This window comes from Balaenoptera physalus (assembly GCF_965194825.1).
Source record: "Balaenoptera physalus genome assembly, chromosome: 15".
NCBI lineage: Eukaryota > Metazoa > Chordata > Mammalia > Artiodactyla > Balaenopteridae > Balaenoptera > Balaenoptera physalus.
The window spans coordinates 51,496,638-51,523,134 of NC_138894.1; the positions used below are offsets into that span (position 1 = coordinate 51,496,638).

At 36.2% G+C, this 26,497-nt stretch overlaps 1 protein-coding gene across 13 annotated transcripts; it reads left to right on the forward strand.

Moving 5' to 3' along the window:
- The first annotated feature begins 31 nt into the window (after window positions 1-31).
- On the forward strand, window positions 32-26,030 carry MTIF2 (mitochondrial translational initiation factor 2). 13 transcript variants are annotated; one of them, XM_082426268.1, is made up of 16 exons: window positions 32-158; window positions 552-641; window positions 1,163-1,282; window positions 2,048-2,273; window positions 2,643-2,754; window positions 8,536-8,707; window positions 9,172-9,332; window positions 10,240-10,416; window positions 12,380-12,519; window positions 18,204-18,328; window positions 19,627-19,831; window positions 20,182-20,434; window positions 21,091-21,231; window positions 22,840-23,004; window positions 25,096-25,236; window positions 25,813-26,030. In XM_082426268.1, the coding sequence occupies exons 4-16, from the start codon at window positions 2,055-2,057 to the stop codon at window positions 25,983-25,985; spliced, it is 2,184 nt and encodes a 727-aa protein (XP_082282394.1). In that variant the 5' UTR covers window positions 32-158; window positions 552-641; window positions 1,163-1,282; window positions 2,048-2,054; the 3' UTR covers window positions 25,986-26,030. The 13 variants fall into 13 exon arrangements, with proteins under 13 accessions (XP_082282394.1, XP_082282393.1, XP_082282395.1 ...); XM_082426264.1 differs by having other exon boundaries at window positions 48-158; window positions 473-641; XM_082426267.1 differs by lacking the exon at window positions 1,163-1,282 and having other exon boundaries at window positions 552-724.
- The last annotated feature ends 467 nt before the right edge of the window (window positions 26,031-26,497 follow it).

Below are 26,497 nucleotides of genomic sequence, written 5' to 3' on the forward strand. Positions count from 1 at the left end.
ACTTCTGAATTCCGGGTAGAACCGCTTCCGGCAGCACCGGAAGCTCGAGCGGGACCATTTTTGAGACGGACTAGCTGACCGACAGTCCTGCCGGGTCCGGAAGGAGATCTTTACCTTGCTTCAGAATTCCGGCGCCCTGGATCCTACGTAGGAGCTAAGTGAGTGGGGTCTCTTAGCCGGGTCGTCCCGGCTGGCGTGTATTGTTAGGCCTAAAGTGTTAGCGGCACAGATGACAAACATTGCGCATTCGGGAGGCTTTCCATGATGCACTTAATCCATGCGTGATTCTTAACTTTCGGCATCACGAAAGCGTTATCCAACCAGAAGCGGCCGGCTGCTTGCTCTCCCCGCGCGCCGCGGCAGGTGTCCTCCACGCCCCGACCTCCCCTGTGCCCAAGGCTTTTTGGGCTCGGGTTCCAGGCGAAGCCACCCTAGATCCGACATTCTACAGTGACTTCTTTTTACCTTTCAGATAACACCCAAGGCTTCTAGCTGTTTCATTCAGACGTTTTCACCAACGCAACTACATTATTTCCAACATCCTTTTCCAGGTTCCATGATAAGAATATACTAGCGGCGAAAGAACACCGAACTGGGAGTCAGAAAGCCTGGGTTCTAGTCCTGACTGCCATTAACTAGCGGTATGACATAGGAGAAGGCTTTTTGACCTCTCTGGATTCCATTTTCCTTTTCTTTAAAATGAGGGGCTTGGAATAAGTAGCAAGTAAGGTTCCTTCCAGTTTTGGTATTTGGTTTATTGACCCCCCCCCAATGTGTTTTTCGAATCCCTGCGTCAGTGAAATAGCTGTGCTTTGGTTAATCTCCGTGTAGGACCTTTCCTCCCATTATATTAATCTGTGTCCTTGTTAAATCTGGTTTTAGACTCATTAAAAAATTTTTTTTTGCCTAAGCAATTCTGTGCTTCCTGAGCACTCTTTACTTCTTAGTTCAGGGAAATGTACCTAAATAAGATTTTTTACATGTGCCATTCTTGAGGTGTTTAAGAATCATTATATTGGAACATTTTAAAGACAGTGAACCCCAAAGGAAGGGACTCTTGCTTATGAAACTTTGACTCAGCAACCTCAAATGCAGTGCCTGGAAGATGGTGCTCATGAAATGTCTGCTGAGGAGAAAACTAGTACTTCTTACGTTATTTTAGTTGCTCCTTCCCTTAAACACTGAAAAGCAAAGCTGTAGAAATGCAGTCTTGTGATCAGAAGAAATAGAAGACTCCAGGAGGAAGAGACTATACTACTGAGTTCTGAGCTATACTGTTGAGGTCTGTTGTGGTTTTCTCTCAGTAAACTCTTCTTTCGTCCCAAGAGTAATATTCAAAAGGCATTATTCAATAGGTATTTATTGGCATTATTCAGTAGATATTTATTGGGTGCCTTCTTCCCACTCTAAAGCATCTTTTTGCGGGGGGGGGGGTGGGAAGAGGGGAAAATGTTAGGGTTGAAAGACAGTTCCAAGGAGAGGGAGCATATGCAAAGTTTCAAAGATTAGAAGACAGCTGTCGGAGATTACAGGTGAGACAGAATAACAAAAATTTGGGAGATAAGAGTGAGGGAACTATAAGAGTGTAAGAGATGGAGTGAGAGGTTAACAGAGGTCAGATAATGAGTCCTTATATAGCATGTTTTGAAGCTGTACATTAAACTAGGGATAATCTCCCCCCATCCTCCCAAAGAATGTTTGGCAAAGAGTTGATGAGTTCAAATTTGCATTTAAAAAAAAATGATTCTAGTTGTGATTTGGTTAGTTGATGTTTCAGGAGTGAAAAAAGAACCCTTACAAGTTTGTTATTGTATTTCAGTGTTATTATGGTAGGAACATTAACCATAGTTATAGTTAATATCTAGAGAGTACTTAGTATGGAATTCCATCTCTCTGACTGGACTGTGAGCTCTTTCAGGGCGAGAACCCAGTTTTACTCATTGTTGTAACTCTAGCACAGTGTTTTGTGTGTAGTAGATATCCAATTAATATTTGCTAACTTGATTTCAATATTAACCAAAATAGTATTTGAAAACTTTTTTCCTAGGAGAAAGATGAACCAGAAGATACTTAAGGTGGAGAACTTGCTACGATTTCACACTATTTGTAGGCAGCTGCACAGCCTGTATCAAAGAAGAATGTTGGCACAGTGGAGGCACGTGTTTTCATCTGCTTACCTGGTGTGGCCAACTCAGCTGTATGCCCAGCCCTGGCAAACAGATGCGCTCATCAGAGCCGCTTTATCTCAACATAGGCTTCTGGTGACAAAGAAGGTAGTTCTAGATTTCTCTGAGTTTCTCTATTATTTGGTCTGAGATGAAAGTGCCTAGGGCCATGAGTAGAAATCCGTCTTGAGTATTTTGTCATTTTTGAAATCTTTATGCCTTAATTCTACATTCCAGGCAATAAATCTTTGTGAGGAAGGGAGGTTCTAGTTAGTTGTTTAGTAATGTTGATTAATTTGCTTATTTATATCAGTGTATAACAGTGAATTAAGGAATCAGGATTTTAAATTTTAGTCTAAGGTTTAACAATTTATGGGAATGTTGGTAGAAATAGGAGTCCTGACTGTGGTAGATATTCCAGAATAAATTTCAAAGTTTTTTCTTCCTTCTTCTTTATGTGTTCTGAATATTTAATAGGAAAAAAAATCGCAGAAATCTCAGTTATCTTCAACAAAATCTAAAAAGGAGGTGGAGGTATGGATTGGAATGACTGTTGAGGAGCTGGCCAGAGCAATGGAAAAAGACATAGGTGAGCCAGATAATTTTATAAGGAAAAATATGGAAACGTGGAATACCTGGTATTTTATTTGCAGTGAGATTAAGGCATTCAAGGATGAAAATTAGACTAGTGGTTTAAAAAGATGTTAAGTAATTCCAATATTTTTCACTTTAGATGAAAAATCCTAATTAGTTTCTTGGCTTTTTGCCGAATCTAGTTCTCTAAGATTTTGCTTTTAATAAAAATGGAAAAGATTTTTTTAATTTGAACTAACCTTTCTTTCTCAGAAATCTTGTGGGCTATTAAGATAAGTCCAAAGAATGCTTTTGGACTGAGGGACCGTATTTATACTCATTTACTTTCCTTTTGTTTCTCTATAATTCTCTAATTGCGCTCATTTTGACAATATCTGTAGTGTAGTGCCAGCAGAAAAATATTTGTAGTAATAACTACAACTTTTTTTTTCCTTAATAAATTTATTTATTTATTTTTGGCTGCATCGGGTGTTTGTTGCTGCTCGCGGGCTTTCTCTAGTTGCGGCGAGCGGGGGCTGCTCTTCGTTGCAGTGCGTGGGCTTCTCATTGCGGTGGCTTCTTTTGTTGCGGAGCACGGGTGCTAGGCACACAGGCTTCAGTAGTTGTGGCACGCGGGCTCAGAAGTTGTGACTCGCAGGCTCTAGAGCACAGGCTCAGTAGTTGTGGCGCATGGGCTTAGTTGCTCCGCGGCATGTGGGATCTTCCCGGACCAGGGATCGAACCCATGTCCCCTGCATTGGCAGGCGGATTCCTAACCACTGCGCCGCCAGGGAGGCCCTGGCAGGCGGATTCTTATGCACTGCACCACCAGGGAAGTCCATAACTACAACTTTTAATAATACCATTTTTATTAGAAATGTAATAAAAATTGTAATTAGCCGTCTGTATCCATGGGTTCTGTATCCGTGGATTCTACCAACCGTGAATCAGAAATATTAAAAAAAAAAATCCAGCAAGTTCCAGAAAGCAAAACTTGAATTTGTCATGCATCAGCGACTGTTTATATAACATTACATTGTATTAGTTATTGTAAGTAGTCTAAAGATGATTTAAAATATATGGGTGGATGTGTGTAGGTTATTTGCAAATACTGTGCCATTTTATATAAGGGACTTATATATAAAGTCCATGTATTTTGGTATGCAGGGGATGTCCTGGAACCAACCCCCTGCAGATACTGAGGGACTACTGTATTTATTACCAATTTAGGATTGTTGGAACAAAATTTTCATTTCGTTTTCATTATAAACTGACACTAAAATTTAGTAAACAAGAAATAGCTTATTATGGTAGCAAAATAAACAAGTGAAGCAGGCTTTTGGCAAAAAGAATTACTGATAATAACTTATACTTACTGAGCTGTTATTATATACCAATACTTTATATCTATTAACTCATGTAATTCTCACAATTCTCTAGAAGCACGTATGATTATTATCCCCATTTATAGATTGAGAAACCGAGGCATAGAGAGGATGAATAATTGCCCAGGATTTCACAGCTACTATGTGGTGGAGCCAGGATTTTGAACCCAGGGAGTATGGCTCGAGCAGAGATGCTCTTATTCACAGACCAAATTTTCTCTCAGGAATTGTTATTTTGTAAATGACAGCAGAGCTAGAGTTTTAATGTGTATCCTGCCTGAAAGTGTTACCACTATTTGTGATAGTACATCCTCACAAAGAATAGAAAATTAGCACTCTATCTTGTGTTTTTTTTTAAACTTTGCATTGGATTATGTAATCATTTTATAACTAGAAAACTTTAAGAGAACAAATGGACATGGCCATATCATTCAGAATTTTTCCAAGGAAAACTGTATTGATATGATTTTATAAATGATATTGATAACAGACTTGATTTTTAGAACTTTTTATTATTGGCATTTTTCATATATATATGAAAGCAGAAAGAATGGAATGATAAGCATAATGTTTGCATAAGCCAGTGATAACAATTATTAATATATCATTTAATCCATGAGTACTTATATATTGCTAAATTATAATTCTTTTTTTTTTTTAAACATTAACACAGACATGCATAACCATAATAATTCCTTTGTATCACCAAATAAATAGAATAATTAAAATACAGGTTTAATCCTATGGATCAGTGCTCTAAACCCAAAACTGATTTGCTATGATTTAAATAAAAGTTATCTATTTGAAACTTATTTAATATTATAATCATACCTCTTTTGAATTTAAGATAGTTTTCATATGGTGAATATTTTTAACTGCTATATTAGCAATGTACATACATCTTAACCCCCCTGCCCTGGGTCAGTTAAAATAACTTGATGTGGAAATTCCCTGGCGGTCCAGTGGTTAGTACTGCGCTTTCACTGCCAGGGGTGTGGGTTCAATCCCTGGTGGGGGAACTAAGATCCTGCAAGCTGTGCGGTGCAGCCAAAAAAAAAAATTGATGTAATATTTCTGGTTTAAATGCTTTGGGTACTTTTCTACATGTAAATGTTTAAGTTTTGGATAAAGATAAAATAATATGTTAATATTATATGCATTTAATGTAGAGGGAAAAAGATTATCCCTATGTATAAGCTACCTCTCAAAAGTTTAGGATAACATATTGGAAAACTATAGTTACTGGATTATTAAGGATTTTTAGCATTATTAGAATTGTACTCATTATAATTTTTACGTTTAGAAAGAGTTTTATTGTTCTCTGAGAGCATATCCGTATAGAAAATTTATGTTGTAGCATTCTTTTTTTTAATTTAATTTTTACTTTATATTAGAGTATAATTGATTTACGATGTTTCAGATGTACAGCATTGTGATTCAGTTATACATATACATATACATATATCCATTCTTTTCTACATTCTTTTCCCATATAGGTTATTACAGAATATTGAGTAGAGTTTCCTGTGCTATACATTAGGCCCTTGTTGATTATCTATTTTATATATAGTAGTGTGTGTATGTTAATCCCATACTCCTAATTTATTTATTTATTATTATTATTATTTTTATTTTATTTTTTTAAATTAATTTTTATTGGAGCATAGTTGCTTTACAATGTTGTGTTAGTTTCTGCTCTACAGCAAAATGAATCAGCTATACATATACATATATCCCCTCTTTTTTGGATTTCCTTCCCATTTAGGTCACCACAGTGCATTAAGTAGATTTCCCTGTGCTATAGAGTATGTTCTCATTAGTTGTCTATTTTATACATAGTATCAGTAGTGCCATACTCCTAATTTTAATGTGTTTTTTGGGGGAAAGGTGTGGTAGGGAAATCCACAAGTAAGGGTTTCTTGGCATTATTATGGAGTAGGATCAGTGAGGTGCTGAGGCTGGCTTGTACCAGTTTGTGAGCCTATTGCTAAATTATAAGGAATTATGGGAGCTGGTGTAAACACAACCATTTAAAAAATTAAATCATAAATGGAGGTAAATAAATACTCATTAAGATTGTCACTTCTTAATTATTTTACTGCATTTTACTATTAATCTATGCTCTTGAGGTTATTTACATTTATTGTACCTATATGGTGGAAATACTATTTAATATTGTGCTGCTTCACATCTCTTTTCATCTCTGTGTTCAGTGACTTCATGTTGGTGGCTTGAAGTCAAACGTGGTGGGGGACAGCAGCCCCCAACCTTTTTGGCACCAGGGACTGGTTTTGTGGACGACAGTTTTTCCACTGAGGGGGGGTGAGGTGGGGGGAGATGATGGTTTCAGGATGATTCAAGCGCATTTATTGTGCACTTTGTTTCTATTATTATTACACTGTAATATATAATGAAATAATTATACAACTCACCATAATGCAGAATCAGTGGGAGCCCTGAGCTTGTTTTCACTTGCCACTCACTGATAGGGTTTTGATGTGAGTCTGCAAGCAATTGGTTTATTATGGTCTCTGTGCAGTCAAACCTCTCTGCTAATGATAATCTGTATTTGCAGCCACTCCCCAGCGCTCGCATCACCACCTCAGCTCCACCTCAGACCATCAGGCATCAGATTCTCATAAGGAGCCTGCAGCCTAGATCCCGGGCATGTGCAGTTTACAGTAGGGTTCACGCTCCTATGAGAATCTAATGCCACCGCTCGTCTGACAGGAGGTGGAGCTCAGGTGGTAATGCAAGCATGGGGAGCGGCTGTAAATATAGATGAAGCTTTGCTTGCTCCGCAGCTGCTCACCTCCTGCTGTGCGGCCTGGTTCCTAACGGGGTTGGGCACCCCTGGTGGCGGGTATTTGTACCATGGAAACTGGGAAATGCTATAAATCAGGACTTTTTTTTAGGAGCCTCAGAGTAAACATTTACGAGCACACTACTGAATAGGAAGTTCTTTTAGTGTAATGTTCTGCATGTTTGAAGATGCCTTTCTTTTATATCTGTCTCTCAAAATATATATTTATAGGGTGACTGAAAGTCTGGAAGCATAAAACTACTTATTTCATTATCACCACTGATACTTTATCACCCACAGGAAAATATTACAGAAATTAAAGCACATTAAATAAAATGAAAGCAACAAGTAATTCTTTTTCCTATGTTTCGCAACTTTTTGGACATCCTAAATAGATACATAAATAAATAGTGTGTGCATGTATTCTGTGATACTGTATGTGTGTGTGTGTGCGTATATTTATGTATATACATATGTAAATATAGTCAATCCTTATTATTTGGGGATTCTGAATTGGCAAATTCCCTAAAATGTATTTGTAGCCCCAAAATTGATACTTGAAGTGCTTTTGTAGTCATTCCTGGACATGCACAGAGCGGTGAAAAATTTGAGTTGCCTGACCTGATCACATATTACTAGCTGAGGTTCAAACAAGGCACCAAACACTCTGCCTTCTCTCCTCTCATACTGTAAACAAGTGTCATTTTTGTGGTTTATTTAGTGCCATGTTTTTCTCATTTTTGTGCTTTTTTTTGGTGATTTCGCTGTTTAAAATGGCCACTCAGCATGGTGCTGAAGTGCTGTTTAGTGTTACTAACTACAAGAAGGCTGTAATGTGCCTTACAGAGAAAATACGTGTTAGATAAGCTTTATTAGTTATAGTATAGTGCTGTTGACCATGACTATAACGTTAATAAATCAACAACATATACTGAATAAGGTGTCTTTAAACAGAAACACGTAAAACAAGATATAGCTGATGAAAATGTCGTGACCAGAGGTTGAAGGAACGTAACCCTGTATTTCCCCTCAGAGCAATGATTCAGTATTTGCTAATTCACTGTTCCCAGTGAGTTTATAGAACATAATTACCTTGAATAATGAGAATCGACATGCAATTTAATGTTTTATTAATCGCTCAGGTAGTTCATAAGGTACATGGTAAATATTCAAATATTTATGAATATGCAGAAATATCAATTAATATAAATGTATCATATTTTATTTTTATTTTTTTTCCTTTTTTTTTTGATATGGACCATTTTTAAAGTCTTTATTGGATTTGTTACAATATTGCTTCTGTTTTATGTTTTGGTTTTTTGGCCTCGAGGCATGTGGGATTTTAGCTCCCCGACCAGGAATCGAACCCGCACTCCCTGCCCTGGTAGGCAAAGTATTAACCACTGGACCGCCAGGGAAGTCCCTGTATCATATTTTAAAGATTATTTTCTTTTCAACTTTTTTGTGATTCGTTAACATTAGAGAAACAGATAGCTTATATAGTTATTCCTCTCATTGAGTGTATTGTTTATATAGATGTTTATCAATAGAGGTCATTTTCTGGAACACTTAATTCATGATCCTAAAAGGTTTTATCTTGTTTCACCAGATTGTGTATATGAATCTTTATTGAACACTGCTATTGACATAGATTCACTAGAAGCACACTCACATTTAGATGAAGTCTGGATCAAAGAAGTGATAAAGAAGTCAGGGATGAAGTTAAAATGGAGCAAATTAAAACAGGACAAAGTCAGAGAAAATAAAGATGCTGTAAAAAGGTAAAACTTAACTGTATAAATTGGGGGAAGGAGACCACATTGTTTTATTCACACTTTTTAATGGAAAGATTTGCCTTAAAATTTCTTTTGCAATTAAAATGATGTGTGAGTATAGGTTAAACTTTTCTTCAAAGTGCTTGAAGTATCAAAAAGTATATTCAGGTTATTATAAAACTCTAAGAGTTGTTTTTCTTAGTTTGCTGAGTGTGAATATTGATCCTGAATTTTAAAATTTTATTCAGTTCTGCTCATTGTTATGAAGATGCCTACAGTAGGTGGGCAGTCATTATTATTTTATCATAAGTCATTGTATGTATAGAAGAGGAAAATAGTTATGTCTAATCAAAGCTGAATGTTGGGTTTTGTTGTTAATGGTAGTTCACAGAGATAACTGCAGATCAGTTCACTGGCTATAAAGTGTTTCTGATATTTAAGAAATGAAACTCCTTTGCTGTTAATTGTAGGCCCCAGGCAGATCCAGCTTTATTAATCCCAAGGTCCCCAGTTGTTACTATAATGGGCCATGTTGATCATGGAAAAACGACGTTACTTGACAAACTGCGAAAAACTCAAGTGGCAGCATTGGAAGCTGGAGGCATCACTCAGCACATTGGTGCCTTTCTTGGTATGAACACAGATCACCTTACAATGTGCTTGGGAACCCCACATATTATTTTCTTAAAATAGTGTCATAGTATGAAATATATGAATTTAAAGTAAAAGGAAGGCTAAAGCCTAAAGCCATTGATTTGATGAAATGTAGAGCTGGTGGTTAATAAAGGTTATTTTGTACAGTGTATAAGAAGAAAGTTATACCTTTTGTATTCTAGCTCATTCTTAGTTTGGTTTAATGAGCCTAAGACTCTTCAGTGCTAGGTTGTCATAATGTTACCACTCATAACTGAATAACAGCTGTCATTTGCTGAACACCTAGCATGTGCCCAGCACTGTTCTGAGCACCTCGTATGCTGTATCTTTTTTTATCTTCACAACATCATGAGGTAGGTATTAATATTCCTACATATATATAAGGAGGCTGAGGCTTGTTTAGGTTAAGTTACTTGCTCGAAGTACACAGCTAGTAAAGTGGCAAAGCCAGCATTTAAACCCAAGGCTGTTGGACTCAAATCCTGAGCTTCTAACTGTGTACTAAATTGCCTCTGTTGCTCAAGACAGTTTGTGCAGCTGGTGTTTGCTAATGCAGGAGTGGCTGCCTAGACAACTATCAGTCTGGTTTTTTCTCCAGAATATATTCCAGTTGGTACATTTATGAAAGTAGTTATATTCTAGAAATAGGACGAGTTTTAGTTTGAAATTATTACATGAAAAGAAAACCCTAAAGGTCTCACTGGTATGTTATCACTTTTCACTGTGGAATGATGATCCATATGCATTGTTCTGATTAAGATTAATGGAAAGAATAAAATTATTTTGAAGAATTATTGATCGTGTTGATAAGGTCACGTATATTCCTTTGTATTAAGGAAGTATATATTTGAGTGCTTAGTGTTCTTGGATTTCTGTTTCCACAGTTTCTCTGCCTTCTGGGGAAAAGATAACCTTTCTTGATACTCCAGGACATGCTGCTTTCTCAGCAATGAGAGCCAGAGGTGCTCACGTCACTGACATTATCATATTGGTTGTAGCTGCAGATGATGGAGTGATGAAACAAACTGTAGAATCCATTCAGCATGCCAAAGATGCTCAAGGTACTGCATGGCTGACTTACATGTATCAGGAAGGAAGTTGCTTTCTTTTTTTTTAAAGGATCTACTACAGAGTCACTGTTTTTATATGTCGCTCATTTAATCTTCCTGGCAATCCCAGGATTATTATACCTGTTCTACAGGTAAGGTGCAAAGAAAGTTGAATTGTTTTCCCAAAGACATTAACTACTAAGAAGAGTATAGCAGGATTCAACTTGGGACTTGTGAGCACAAGTATATTCCTTCCTCTACTGTTTACTTACTTGGCATGGTGTGACAATTTAACAGTCTCAAATGACTTTTTAAAAAACATTTTAACGTTTAACAGCTATAAAAGTAAGCCTAGACTAATGAACCCCTATGTACCCATCACCTCAATTCATTAGGAGTTACAAAGTGGTGATATTCTAATTGTTATTCCTTATTCATTTATTATCTGGAATTCTTCTCTAAAAGAGACTTTTCCCTCATCTGCTTTAAATAAGTTCTTATTTGGTCAAAGGTATAAAATTGAAACTTTTGGAAAATACTTGGCTATCTTCTCCCTTATTTCTCCATTTAAAGATTGTAATAATAGGGAATTCCCTGGCAGTCCAGTGGTTAGGACTGCACACTCGTGCTGAGGGCACGAGTTCAATCCCTGGTTGGGGAACTAAGATCCTGCAAGCCACGTGGCGTGGCCAAGAAAAAAAAAAAATTGTAATAATAAACACCACACACATACTTTGTACATTCATTCTTATTGTGATATGACCCTACACCCACTGAGAAAATACTGTTGTCTTGAGAAAATGTACCTGATGGAATGCGTCATATTCCCCTAGGTTTGCTGGCAAGAAAAAAAAGAAAGGGTTGACAATCGTTGATCTAGTCCAGTTTTTTTTTCATCTCACAACATGAAGACTAAGACCCAGAGGGTGGCAGGAACTTCCCCAGTTACAGTTAATTCGCAGCATGCCTGCATTTGGAATCTGGTCTTCTAGCTTCAGTGTTCCTCTTTTTATTTTTTATTTCCTCAAAACTACCTTTGTGGAATGGGCTATGTTCTTAATGATCCTAGGGAATATAATAAAAATAAGAGTGGTAAATCTGTCAGGGACCCCATAACAAAGCAGTTGGTTGAGATATGATAAATTCCTTACTTCATGCTTTCTGTACCTGTTCTCTTGGTGCCTGTTAAGTTCCAGCTGATCAATATAGAATGTACTTTTTCATAATAATAGGCTATGGATTGCATAACTCTTTCGTGTCTGTTTTCAATTTCTATTCCTTTGATACCTGAGAAAATTGCAGAGTTGGTGAAACTCAATCAGAGAATTATCTCCTAGAATTTTGTGTGAGTTCTCTAATGAAAGGGTATGTTCAGTAATGACAAGTAGATTATAAGATTATTTGGTTCATTCATTAAGTAAACATTTATTGAGAATCTACTTTGTGTCAGTCACTCAGCTAAGTGTGTATGAAGAAAGAGTTGCTGTAAATCCTAAAAGAAAGTTTACAATAATGGTACTTAGTTTCACCCAAGGGTGAGATGTTGGGTTTTAACAGGGAATTAAACTCCTGGAAAGAAGAGGCAAATGATCTAGTATTAGAATTAGAATCTTCTCTTGATTTTTCTTTTCTGGAGATTATCTCTAGTGTAGTTGCTGATCTTGCTTTCAGATTTAAGGGTAGTCCTTTCTCTACCCTAAACACTGTTGTGTGTTTTGTTTTTGTTTTTTAATCATCATAATTGCATATTCTTAATTCAGAATCTTATAATTGCAGTTTTGACATCTCTCATCTGGAATCCTTCATGTGTATAAAGCAGAGTAGGTGGGTGTAAAGTGGGTCTTTTTAGGTCTTTTGTTAGATAAATACATCCACTGGGTCAAGAGAAAGCCAGAAAACGTTGGCGTCTTTCATTGTGAATACCTGGAGTTGGAAGTGTCATCGTTTGCACTCTTCTTAACTCTGTCTCTTTCAGTTCCTGTTGTCCTTGCCATAAACAAATGTGACAAAGCTGAGGCTGATCCTGAGAGAGTGAAAAAAGAACTGCTAGCTTATGATGTGGTATGTGAGGATTATGGAGGCGACATTCAAGCAGTGCATGTTTCTGCACTCACGGTAAGTGCGGGCACCTCAGAGACAGTGCGTTCAGATGGGAGTGCTACACATCATGCACACAGTGCCTTATACCTAGAGAACATTTTGACATCCATAATTTCTGTTGTTGTTTAAAAATTCTCTGAGAACTAGGCAAAGCTGGTATCATTATCCTAGTTTGGCAGATTAGAAATTAGGCTCAGAAAGATTGGTCATCAATCCAGAGGGGTCGGGTTTACCTATGCTTTTCTTACTACGAGGTACTTAGAATGAGGAGAATAAGTGGTGAATGATGTGGGGATAGGATAATAGTAGGATAAAGACTGTTTTAAGCAGAAACGAAATTCAGTTGGCAATGAAAAGTGCTTGTTTTTAAAGTAAAAAACTATAGAATAGGTCTTAGGGCATTTAAGAGAAATTTAAACAAATGAAACTTTTTACTAATAACAGTGTTGAAATATTTGGGTTCAGTTTGTTATTGATTGACTCAGTGTTTCTATGAACTAAATTGCTATAAGTTTTATAATGTTATGTATGATGAATTCCATTTTCTTTTAAATTACCAATTATTCTCTTCTGGATAAAATACACCAAGGAAGCTCAGTACCTGCTTTGTGATAGCATTTTCCAATTCTCTTGTCCTATACAGGTTGCTGCTAAGTAAAAATTTCCTTTTTTGTCCATTCTTACCATATTCCGTAGTTTACTCGTAATATGGACTTTTTTTCTTCTGATCATTCGGTGAAGAAATTGTAGTTTATTTGGCCACCTTCCTCCAATTAAGTCTCATTTTATCTTTACTTTTCCTAAATTTGTTACCTCCAAGATGATTAGAAGTTATGCCTCTGTTAATAGTAAAACTATGCCTCTTTTTCTCTGAAACTCATGAAATGCCACCTTACTTTGTCATCTTTCTACTATACCTTGATTGTTACTACGATGTGAAAACCAGATGGCAAGATTAGAACATTTGAAGACATGACCACCTTTTCTGCCCAGATATTAGATGAGTAGATAGATAGATGTAAAGCTGCTTAGGCAAATTTGGAGGCATGGCAGAGATGAATCCTGGGAATGGGGGTAAGAGAGTGGCAGGGAAGTAAGATGAGGCCTTCTTTTCCAAGGAAGAATAGAGGACTCTTCATGCAAAGAAACAACCCCGGCTCTGCTTTTCAGAGCAGCATTTTGTAAATTGGAATAAATACTAGGAATAAGTAGATGGGTAAGCAAAGTGTTTAGTTTTGTTACAGTTGTCTCTGTTGCTTTATATTGTAACAGTTGTGAGCAAGCTCTTAGCTGACATGGAGAATGGAAAAATCCCTTGTCCATCAGTTCCAATTCCATCACCCGTTAATCAGCTGCATGATCTTGGAGCCTTAGAAAGCATAGTAGACATAGATCATTAAAGGTGAAAGAATCATCTAATCTAGCTCCTTCATTTTACAGTTGAGGAAAGGTGATCCAGGCGGTGAAGTGGTTTTCCAAGGTTGTACAGCTGGGTAGTTGCAGAGTATACGTTATAGCTTGGGTCTAGTCAGTGCTTTTTCTCCTTATTTATTTAATAAGAGTAGTGTTTGATTTACTTATTTTACAGGATTCTTGAGTGGATCAGATGAAATCAGTGAAAGCTTGTTCAATTGGATAGAACTTCAATTGTAATGTAGCATTGTAAAGAAAGTGAGAGGAAGAAAACACAACTGTAGAGACAGATGGAGGACAGAGAGTGAAAGAAGCATGTGTTTATAAAAGGGTATTAACAAACTCTAGTAGCTATTCTTAAAAAATATATATAGATATATAATATATCTATAATATATATATTATAGATATATTATATATATATTATATGTATATAATATCTATCTATATATGTATAGCCACTGTTTGTTGCAAGATCTGTCCCTGGGTCAGATTTTCTTGCTTATCTCTTCCTCCCTCCCTCCCTTCCTTCCTTCCTTCCTTCCTTCCTTCCTTCCTTCCTTCTTCCCTCCCTCCCTTCCTCCCTTCCTCCCTTCCTCCCTCCCTCCCTCCCTTCCTCCCCCCCCTTCCTTCTTTCCTTCCTTCAAATAGGGTAATTCATGTTTTTGGGGGTTTTTTAACATCTTTATTAGAGTATAATTGCTTTACAATGGTGTGTTAGTTTCTGCTTTATAACAAAGTGAATCAGCTATACATATATCCCCATATCTCCTCCCTCTTGCATCTCCCTCCCACCTTCCCTATCCCACCCCTCTAGGTGGTCACAAAGCACTGAGCTGATCTCCTTGTGCTATGTGGCTGCTTCCCACTAGCTATCAGTTTTACATTTGGTAGTATATATAAGTCCATGCCACTCTCACTTTGTCCCAGCTTACCCTTCCCCTCCCCGTGTCCTCAAGTCCATTCTCTATGTCTGCATCTTTATTCCTGTCCTGCCCCTAGGTTCTTCATAACCACTTTTTCTTTTTTTTTTTAGATTCCATATATATGTGTTAGCATACGGTATTTGTTTTTCTCTTTCTGACTTACTTCACTCTGTATGACAGACTTTAGGTCCATCCACCTCACTACAAATAACTCAGTTTCATTTCTTTTTATAGCTGAGTAATATTTCATTGTGTAACTGTGCCACATCTTCCTCATCTATTCATCAGTCGATGGACACTTAGGTTACTTCCATGTCCTGGCTATTGTAAATAGAGCTGCAGTGAACATTGTGGGACATGACTCTTTGAATTATGGTTTTCTCAGGGTATATGCCCAGTAGTGGGATTGCTGGGTCATATGGTAGTTCTACTTTTAGTTTTTTAAGGAACCTCCATACTGTTCTCCATAGTGGCTGTATCAGTTTACATTCCCACCAACAGTGCAAGAGGGTTCCCTTTTCTCCACACCCTCTCCAGCATTTATTGTTTGTAGATTTTTTGATGTTGGCCATTCTGACTGGTGTGAGGTGATACCTCATTGTAGTTTTGATTTGTGTTTCTCTAATGATTAGTGATGTTGCGCATCCTTTCATGTGTTTGTTGGCAATCTGTATATCTTCTTGGAGAAATGTCTATTTAGGTCTTCTGTCCATTTTTGGACTGGGTTGTTTGTTTTTTTGATATTGAGCTGCATGAACTGCTTGTAAATTTTGGAGATTAATCCTTTGTCAGTTGCTTCTTTTTCAAATATTTTCTCCCATTCTGAGGGTTGTCTTTTCATCTTGTTTATGGTTTCCTTAGCTGTGCAAAAGCTTTTGAGTTTCATTAGGTCCCATTTGTTTATTTTTGTTTTTATTTCCATTTCTCTAGGAGGTGAGTCAAAAAGGATCTTGCTGTGATTTATGTCATAGAGTGTTCTGCCTGTGTTTTCCTCTAAGAGTTTTATAGTGTCTGGCCTTACATTTAGGTTTTTAATCCATTTTGAGTTTATTTTTGTGTATGGTGTTAGGGAGTGTTCTAATTTCATTCTTTTACATGCAGCTGTCCAGTTTTCCCAGTACCACTTATTGAAGAGGCTGTCTTTTCTCCATTGTATATTCTTGCCTCCTTTATCAAAAATAAGGTGACCATATGTGCGTGGGTTTATCTCTGGGCTTTCTATCTTGTTCCATTGATCTGTATTTCTGTTTTTGTGCCAATACCATACTGTCTTGATTACTGTAGCTTTGTAGTATAGTCTGAAGTCCAGGAACCTGATTCCTCCAGCTCCGTTTTTCTTTCTCAAGATTGCTTTGGCTATTCGGGCTCTTTTGTGTTTCCATACAAATTGTGAAATTTTTTGTTTGAGTTCTGTGAAAAATGCCATTGGTAGTTTGATAGGGATTGCACTGAATCTGTAGATTGCTCTGGGTAGTATAGTCATTTTCACAATGTTGATTCTTCCAATCCAAGAACATGGTATATCTGTCCATCTGTTTGTATCATCTTTAATTTCTTTCATCAGTGTCTTATAGTTTTCTGCATACAGGTCTTTTATCTCCTTAGGTAGGCTAATTTCTAGGTATTTTATTCTTTTTGTTGCAGTGGTAAATGGGAGTGTTTCCTTACTTTTTCTTTCAGATTTTTCATCATTAGTGTATAAGAACGCAAGAAATTTCTGTGCATTAGTTTTGTATCCTGCTACTTTACCAAATTCATTGATTACCTCTAGTAGTTTTCTGGTAGAGTCTTTAGGATTCTCTATGTATAGTATCATGTCATCTGCGAACAGTGACAGCTTTACTTTTTCTTTTCCGATTTGGATTCCTTTTATTTCTTTTTCTTTTCTGATTGCTGTGGCTAAAACTTCCAAAACTATGTTGAATAATAGCAGTGAGACTGGGCAACCTTGTCTTGTTCCTGATCTTAGTGGAAATGGTTTCAGTTTTTCACCATTGAGAAAGGTGTTGGCTGTGGGTTTGTCACATATGGCTTTTATTATGTTGAGGTAAGTTTCCTCTATGCCTACTCTCTGGAGGGTTTTTATCATAAATGGGTGTTGAATTTTGTCAAAAGCTTTTTCTGCATCTATTGAGTTGATCATATGGTTTTTCTCCTTCAGTTTGTTAATATGGTGTATCACATTGATTGATTTGCGTATATTGAAGAATCCTTGCATTCCTGGGATAAACCCCACTTGATCATGGTGTATGATCCTTTTAATGTGCTGTTGGATTCTGTTTGCTAGTATTTTGTTGAGAATTTTTGCATCTATGTTCATCAGTGAAATTGGCCTGTAGTTTTCTTTCTTTGTGACATCTTTGTCTGATTTTGGTATCAGGGTAATGGTGGCCTTGTAGAATGAGTTTGGGAGTGTTTCTCCCTCTGCTATATTTTGGAAGAGTTTGAGAAGGATAGGAGTTAGCTCATCTCTAAATGTTTGATAGAATTCGCCTGTGAAGCCATCTGATCCTGAGCTTTTGTTTGTTGGAAGATTTTTAATCACAGTCTCAATTTCAGTGCTTGTGATTGGTCTGTTTATATTTTCTATTTCTTCCTGGTTCAGTCTTGGAAAGTTGTGCTTTTCTAAGAATTTGTCCATTTCTTCCAGGTTGTCCATTTTATTGGCATATAGTTGCTTATAGTAATCTCTCATGATCCTTTGTATTTCTGCAGCGTCAGTTGTTACTTCTCCTTTTTCATTTCTAATTCTATTGATTTGAGTCTTCTCCCTTTTTTTCTTGATGAGTCTGGCTAATGGTTTATCAATTTTGTTTATCTTCTCAAAGAACCAGCTTTTAGTTTTATTGATCTTGCTATTGTTTCCTTCATTTCTTTTTCATTTATTTCTGATCTTTATGATTTCTTTCCTTCTGCTAACTTTGGGGTTTTTTTGTTCTTCTTCCTCTAGTTGCTTTAGGTGTAAGGTTAGGTTGTTTATTTGAGATGTTTCTTGTGTCTTGAGGTAGGAATGTATTGCTATAAACTTCCCTCTTAGAACTGCTTTTCCTGCATCCCATAGGTTTTGGGTCGTCGTGTTTTCATTGTCATTTGTTTCTAGGTATTTTTTGATTTCCTCTTTGATTTCTTCATTGATCTCTTGGTTATTAAGTAGTGTATTGTTTAGCCTCCATGTGTCTGTATGTTTTACAGATTTTTTTCCTGTAATTGATATCTAGTCTCGTAGTATTGTGTAATTCATGTTTTTAATCCTTAAAGAGAAAAGTGTAACTGTAAAGGATTATTTGGCTTTCTGATCCTGGTATTTACATTTACAGATATTATTTATTAATGTATATTAAGTTTTTTTTGTTATTAAAGGGCGATAACCTGATGGCTTTGGTAGAGGCAACAGTTGCTCTTGCAGAAATGTTAGAATTGAAAGCAGACCCTACTGGTCCAGTTGAAGGAACAGTAATAGAATCTTTCACAGACAAAGGAAGAGGGTAGGTCTGTTAAAATGCTTGCTTTCTAATTATTTTATTCCATTGTTTTTGTGACTTGATTATATAACAGTATCTTATGTTTATTGCAGATTATTGTTAGTCCCTGAACAATATTTTCAAAGCATTGTTTTAAAAAATATGGATTTCCCTGGCAGTGCAGCGGTTAAGACTCCGCGCTTCCACTGCAGGGGGCACGGGTTCGATCCCTGGTTGGGGAAGTTCTGCTTGCTGCTGCGGTGCAGCCAAAAAAAAAAAAAATTAAAAAAAATAAAAATAAAAAGTATTTTATTGCACTGGAACACAAAACACAAACATGCAGTTATCAGTAGATAATAGCAAATATGTGTGTACATTTACTAGTCATATTTAGGTGACTTAGTAGTTCAGTTTGCTTGATTTTTTTTTTTTTTCCCCACTGACTTAACTGAATTGCTAAAGTCTTATAGACTAACATAACTTGGAATAAAATAGCAATTGTTGCATTTTAGGGTTTCTAAATTCTTTATGTCCTTACCCATTAATATATAGTAAGATTGTTGGAATAGTGTTCTCTAATTTCCCTCCCTATTAGCAAAAGAGGTCTTTTCACTGTTTAACAAATTAGTTATAGAAAGGAGATAAGGATTCTGTCAGAACACTTAGCTGCACCCTTCACTACCATAACCTTACAAGAAATGTTTTTTGTTTTCTTTTTTTTTTTAATTGTGGTAAAAAGTGCATAATATTAAATTTACCATCTTAACCATTTTGAAACATACAGTTCGGTAGTATTAAGTATATTCATATTGTTGTGCAACGGATCTCTAGAACTCTTTCATCTTGCAAAACAAACTCTATACCCATGAAGCACTAATTTCCCCGCCCTCCTCCCCCCAGCCTTTGGCAACTATCTTTCAGTAGTTGTTTCCATGATTTTGACTACTTTAGATACTTCATATGAGAGGAATCATATAATATTGTCCTTTTTGACTGGCTTATTTCATTTAGCATATGTTCATCCAGGAGGTTCATCCGTATTCTAGCATGTGACAGGATTTTCCTTTTTTAAGGTTTTATAATACTCCATTATATATATATACTGCATGTTCTTTATGCATTCTTCCATTGATGGACATTTAGGTTGTAATTATGAAGAAATGTCTTTATAGTATGAAAAACTGAGAAGTTGAGAAGTGATGGAATTAACCCTGTGTGTTCAAATTATATATTTTTTAATCTCATAAAGATATCTTTACTGAGAAAGTGCCATTACATCCTGATTATGGCATTAAGAGTATATACTTTTATTTTCATATTAGTCCTGTTACTACAGCTATAATTCAAAGAGGAACTTTGAGAAAAGGCTCCATTCTCGTTGCTGGAAAGAGTTGGGCAAAAGTACGCTTAATGTTTGATGAAAATGACAAAGCAATCAATGAGGCCTGTCCCAGCATGCCAGTGGGAATTATAGGCTGGAGAGACCTCCCTTCTGCAGGAGATGAAATTCTTGAAGTAGAATCTGAGGTATATCAAGCTTAATTCCTATATGGTAGATATGATATAATGATTTAAAATATCAATCTATAATGTTATACCAAATAAGTAATAAATAATTCAGTACTGTAACGGGCTGTGAGGGGGCCAGTGATGTCATTTTAGAGTTTGGCTGTAGAATTTTTTTAAATTTGAGATAAGATTTTTAAATAATTTCAAATTTACACAAAGCCTCCATATTAAAGTTTTGTAAGTTTCTTAAAACTTTAAAATTAGTGGTTTCATATATGAACTAGGCTAATTTCATAGTGGAGGAAAAAAACAGCAGTTACTGGTTTCTATTCAGTTAAATAATTCCCTTTTTTTTTCTCCCTATAAAGCCAAGGGCACGTGAAGTTGTTCACTGGAGGAAGTATGAGCAAGAACAGGAGAAAAATAAAGAGGATCTGGAATTAATAGAAGAAAAGCGAAAGGAACACCAAGAAGCACATCGGAAAGCCCGCGAGAAGTATGGCACTTTGCCCTGGAAGGAGAGGTCATTTATAAAGTACAAAATAAAAAGACAGCAGCAACCCTTAAAGCCAAAAGAAAAAGCAGGAGGAGATTCAAATGTACTTCCTATAATTATTAAAGGTGACTTTTAAAAGATTTTACTTTACAGCTCATTTTAGGAATATATGTATTTCGTCATTCTCACAATTAATTTGGGCCATTAAATTTAAGCCAAAATGATTTCAGTATTTTGGGGGGGAATTTTTAAAAATTGAGATATACTTGACATGTAATGTTGTATTAGTTTCATAATGATTCAGTATTTGCATATATGGTGAAATGATCACCATAATAAGTCTAGTTAACATCTGTCACCATCCTTAGTTATAAAATTTTTTTTTCTTGTGATGAGCACTTTTAATATCTACTCTCTTAGCAACTTTCAAATATGCAATGCAGTGTTATTAACTATAGTCACCATGCTGCATATTATATTCCCATGACATATTTATTTTATAACTGGAAGTTTGTACCTTTTGACCCTCTTCACCCTTTTTGCCCACCCCCTCACTGGGAGATTTCCTTAGTAAACATTTATCTAGTGGATTTTGTTGTAAATGTACATTTGGTTCTTTATACTTTATTCAGTTAAGTAGATATTTATAATGCTAAACCTAAAGAAAAGTGGATTTTGTGGTAAATGCTATTCCTATTATTGCTTTAAATAGATTGTCATTTTTGTGTCTGTTAATTTCTAACTCCTAACACCAATAATTTTAAACTTTTGCTGCATTTAGGTGATGTTGACGGTTCCGTTGAGGCCATTTTGGACATTATGGATACTTATGATGCTTCACATGAGTGTGAACTAGAGTTAGTACATTTTGGTGTGGGTGATATTAGTGAAAATGATGTTAACCTTGCTGAAACATTTCATGGTGAGGATTCCATTTCCTGTTTGTTTAACTGTGTTCCCTAGAGCATACTGTGAACCATTAGCTTCTGTCTTTTGTTGCTGGGCTAGTCACACCTGACATTTTACCCCCATTCGTATCCCCCTTCCTGTTGCAGCTCAGTCTCAGCTAGGGATTGAGGGCAAACGGGATGTGCAGTATTGCAGCCACAGCTCCATTGTGGGTGTCATTGTTGTACTGAAACTTTGGGGAACTATTTTAAGCCCCAGTAGTATTTCTTGAATGTACCATTACTGCCTCCTCACCCCTTCCAGTTCCCCACCAAACCCAGGCTTGGTTCTCTCTCTCTCTTTCATTTAGACTTTTTGAATGCTCCTTAATCTGCAATCAGCCTACTCAGTACTTTCCTTCATCTTTTACTTTTGGTTGCCTATTTTTGTTTACTTATAATTTTACAAATTATATTTTTCTTAAATCAAAAGCTCTTTTTAGCTTTATATGCCTTGAAGACAAGGGGACTGTTTATGAGTCAAACTTACGATACACAGAAAGGGGACTCATGACTGTCGCTTTAACTAGGTTTAACATCTAGGCAAAGCACCAGTGTTATTGAGTGATTAATGAATCATTTAGGAAGGGGGTACTTCATGACCTAACTTGATTAGAATTAGATGTTACCTCTACTACTGAAAAGGTGTTTTCAATAATGTTGGTTATTTCAGAGTATTTTACGGGCACTGACTTTTCTATTAATGTAGATAATATGATGCATTGAATGATTTCTTAATGATAATAAGACTTTCAAGGTGGTTCTGTTTTTCTCCTGATTAAGCCATTTGCATAAATGTTTTTTCACACCCCCAAGGTATTTGCAGTTAAATACATCATTTATTCTTTGGTAAAATGGTCAGCTCCATGGAACTTCTTTCATTTCTTAAACAACTCTTGAACTTTACCAATTAAGTAACTACAGTTGACACTTGAACAACACGTGTTTGAACTGCGGGTCCACTTATACATGGATTTTTTTCAATAGTAAATATTACAGTACTACAAGATCCGAGGTTGGTTAACTCCTCGGATGTGGAGGAACCGCATTTATATGGAGGGCCAACCATAAATTATGCTCGGATTTTCAACTACACGGAGGATTGGTGCCCCTAACACCTGTGTTGCTCAAGGTCATCTATTTTTTGAACATCTTTTGGCCAGCTGAATACCTAAGAGCAAACAACAAAAGTTGTAGACTATACGATTGTAATTAATAACGGAATTGTTATGAAAATAATGTAATATTTCAGTTCTAATCATTTTTTTCTTATTTCTCTGGTATGAAAGCTTCGTTTAGCAATTGCCTTGCACATTATGGTCATTTAAAATAATGTTTCTTAAATGACTGGATTTAAAAATCATAAAGAAATCTTCCTTGTTTAATAAGCCACAATAGAATTTATAAAATCCATTCATTAATTTAAAAATTAACTAGTTTTTGTGAGAAAAAATTATAGAATTTACCTCTCCTACTCGCTTTTAATTTACATAGAAGCAAAAAATTTAGATTTGAGTTTTTGCTTGAAAGACAAACTGTTTAATGCAATATTTGTACTACTTTATTGTATTTATGCTTGCCAGGTGTTATATACGGCTTCAATGTGAATGCAGGCAATGTTATCCAGCAGTCGGCTGCAAAAAAAGGAGTAAAAATTAAACTTCACAAAATCATTTACCGTCTTATTGAAGATTTGCAGGAGGAACTGAGCAGTAGATTGCCCTGCACTGTGGAAGAGTACACAATAGGTGAGTGTTCACTGAATGTTTAAACATTCATATCTAACCTGCTGTAAATAACACTTGAAAGCAAAGTTTAAGGGAAATGTATTTTGCTGTTTAAATATGTTCACTGTTCCAACACATATCCTGTGTTCTAGAAAAAAATGACTACTATAGATAAAGTTTCAGTGTAACTTCGTATGAATTATAAACACCTGCCCTCTGCAAGGTGTGCTTTTGGCTGTGAGGATACGAAGGCAAATAAGGCAGTAAGTACTTGCCCTCTAGTTAGACATAAACCACTAACTGTAACACAGAGTAGACTGGGATGGGAGGCATAAACATTATTAACAGTGTTGTGGAAGGAGCCATTGATTTTGTCCAGCAGCTGGCAGAGAAATCCACCATGAGAAGAAAATTTACTTTACATTTAAATATTAAACATTTAAAAATATTTTTTTCTAACATATCCCTTGGCCAGTTTAACGGCTAAATTTATTTCAGATGGACTGAATCAGTTTATCTGTTCTTTTTCCTCCCCACATCCAGATATTTTTGGTTAACTTTTAATTTTGATGATAGTTTTATATTTCCAGAAAAATTACTGGAAAAGTATAAGCAACTCCCTCCCAGTTCACCAGTTGTTTACATTTTGCCCCATTTGCTTTAGTCCTCCCCCTTCACACACACATACACACACACACACAGTTTTTTTTTTCTGGGCCATTTGATAGTAAATTTGAGATATTGTGTTCACTTGCCCCTAAATATTTACATTTCCTAAACACAAGGATGTTCTCGTATGAAACTGCAGAACAAGTTATCAAACTCAGGAAATTGAACATTAACACTGTTACCTAAGTCACAGTCCATGTTCCAGTTTTGTTCATTGTCCCTATATAATGTACTTTATAAATATATATTTTTCCCTCAGTCCAGGATCACAGATAAGGTTCTTCAGTCTTTTTTGACCTTGACGTTTTTTTTTTTTAAAAGAGTTAATCACTCCTAGTTTTTTTGTTTTTTAAAATAATTAATTAATTAATATATTTTAAAATTATTTTTGGCTGTGTTGGGTCTTCGTTTCTGTGTGAGGGCTTTCTCTAGTTGCAGCAAGCGGGGGCCACTCTTCATCGCGGTGCACGGGCCTCTCACTATTGCGGCCTCTCTTGTTGCGGAGCACAGGCTCCAGACGCGCAAGGCTCAGTAGTTGTGGCTCACGGGCCTAGTTGCTCCGCGGCATGTGCCATCTTCCCAGACCAGGGCTCGAACCCGTGTCCCCTGCATTGGCAGGCAGACTCTCAACCACTGCGCCACCAGGGAAGCCCCAACCTTGACATTTTTGAAGTATATATAGGCCAGTGATTTTGCTGAATGTACTTTAATTTGGATTTGTCTGTTTCCTCATGATGAGACTCCGTATTTGCATTTTTGGTCCACAGTACAGATTTATTTTAGGCTTTTCTGATCTACTTACTAAACATGATCACACAGAGATTTGTATGTTCTTGTGCTAAGAGCAATTTGGAAAACTGAGTCATATGAGGGTTTCCAGGAGTAAGTGAGCACCAAATAATACTAACCCTAGAAAACTGGTACATTATAGTGTGTGATACCGTGTCATTATCGGAATGTTTTAAATTTCAGTCAGTAAAAAAAAAAAATTAAGCTGACTCACAGAATAAGTACTCTTAAGTGTATATAAATTACCCATGGTGAGATTAAAAATAAATCAGGCAACAACGGATGGTCCATTCAAGAAAATATATTGAGGGACAACTGAAAATTAGGTTTTCATGGAGCAGACAGGAATTATGCTAATCTTATCAACTGATAGCATCTTCTATTGCATTTTATTCATCCAAAAAAGTGAACATTTCATTTTTTTATTCTTTTGGTAAGCACATGTAGTTTTGTTGATTTTCTTTTCCAAGAATTTTCATGTTTTTAATATTGGCCAGGAAAATAAAGTTGGTTGAGTCAGAGAAAATTAGGACTTCCTTGCACGAGTTTGTAATTTTTCTCACACCTTTAACCGTTACTCTGCCGAATGTCAGAAATTATGTATTTCTCAGAATTTTTGTTTTCTGTATACTTAATGTTCTTTTCTTCCTAAAGGTGAGGCTTCTATACTAGCTACCTTCTCTATAACAGAAGGGAAGAAAAAAGTTCCTGTGGCCGGCTGCAGAGTCCAAAAGGGACAGTTAGAAAAGCAAAAAAAATTTAAATTAATACGTAATGGACATGTTATTTGGAAGGGTAAGCAACATAAAACTGTTTCTATATCATATCCAGTCACCAAAACCTGATGATCCTGGGTAACTGAAATCTTTCACTCCCATAATCCTAGTTCAGGCCACTTCTTGCTAACTCGTATCTGGCCTCCAGTCCTAATGACTCCCCCAGGATTGTTAGTCCCCAAATCTGACTTTCTAAGGTTCTAAAAATTGGCCCCAAACTACCTTTCCAGCTGTGTCTCTCCTACACTTGGATCCACATCATTATATTTTCATCCTTTCTTAACAACCTTGTGCCTGCATTGTCTTCATCCTGGTGTTAACTCATTCAAGTCCCGAGTATAACCCCCATTCCCTGTAAAGTGTTAACTTCTGAAAAGGGAGACAGTACTTTTCACTACAAATCACATCTTATTTATAGCAAACTTCATTTTTCTTTGGTTTCCCTGGTATTTCATCCCATCTTTTAACATGACAGGACTGTAAAATCTATTAAGAATTTCAATGTAATTTTCCTTTTAACACCAGACTACAGCTGCACTTGTTGGGTACTTATTTGAGTTATATGAACCCTAAGTTGTTTTCTTTTTTTTTTAAGGCTCATTAATCTCACTGAAACACCATAAAGATGATATTTCAGTCATCAAAACTGGAATGGATTGTGGTCTTAGTTTGGATGAAGAAAAGATAGAATTTAAAGTGGGAGATGATATTGTCTGTTATGAAGAAAAAAAAGTTCTAGCCAAGACTTCTTGGGATCCAGGATTTTAAAATTATGTTAAAGATGTAAATTATTAAATGTTTTGCTTTATTACAGAGCAACTAGTTTTGTCTTACTAAAGGTAATAATTCACCACTCACTACTGGTCAGAAAGTTCTACCAAGCATTAACAGGTGTAACTGTCAAAACGCTACAGAATTAGGAAACCTTATTTAAGGACGCGTCCAACTAGAAATCCTGGAGTAGGGAAAGAATATGGCTAAAGGGAATTGTTAATTATTGGTGTATCAGTGAATCTAATAATCAGTTTAATAAACTTCAAGTGCTTACTTTAGTTCATTGATACCAAGACGCAGGCTTCCCTGAACTGTGCTCCATAGATAAAATATATGGTACCAGTCAAATACTGTAAAACCATTATTTTTCAGTGTCAAGAGTACCAATGAGCAAACCTCAGAACTTAAATTCCAAAGAGGAGTTCACACTCAACATTAAAGGACTTTGGGTGAATTTTTTTTTAATAGATCTTTATTGGAGTGAGTATAACTGCTTCACAATACTG

Excerpts from the sequence above, each read along its gene's own strand:
- MTIF2 (XM_082426267.1), top strand. The coding sequence starts at position 2,055 with ATGAACCAGAAGATACTTAAGGTGGAGAACTTGCTACGATTTCACACT. Across the intron at positions 2,274-2,642 it reads GGCTTCTGGTGACAAAGAAG|GAAAAAAAATCGCAGAAATC; the intron begins GTAGTTCTAGAT and ends AATATTTAATAG. Across the intron at positions 9,333-10,239 it reads GCACATTGGTGCCTTTCTTG|TTTCTCTGCCTTCTGGGGAA; the intron begins GTATGAACACAG and ends CTGTTTCCACAG.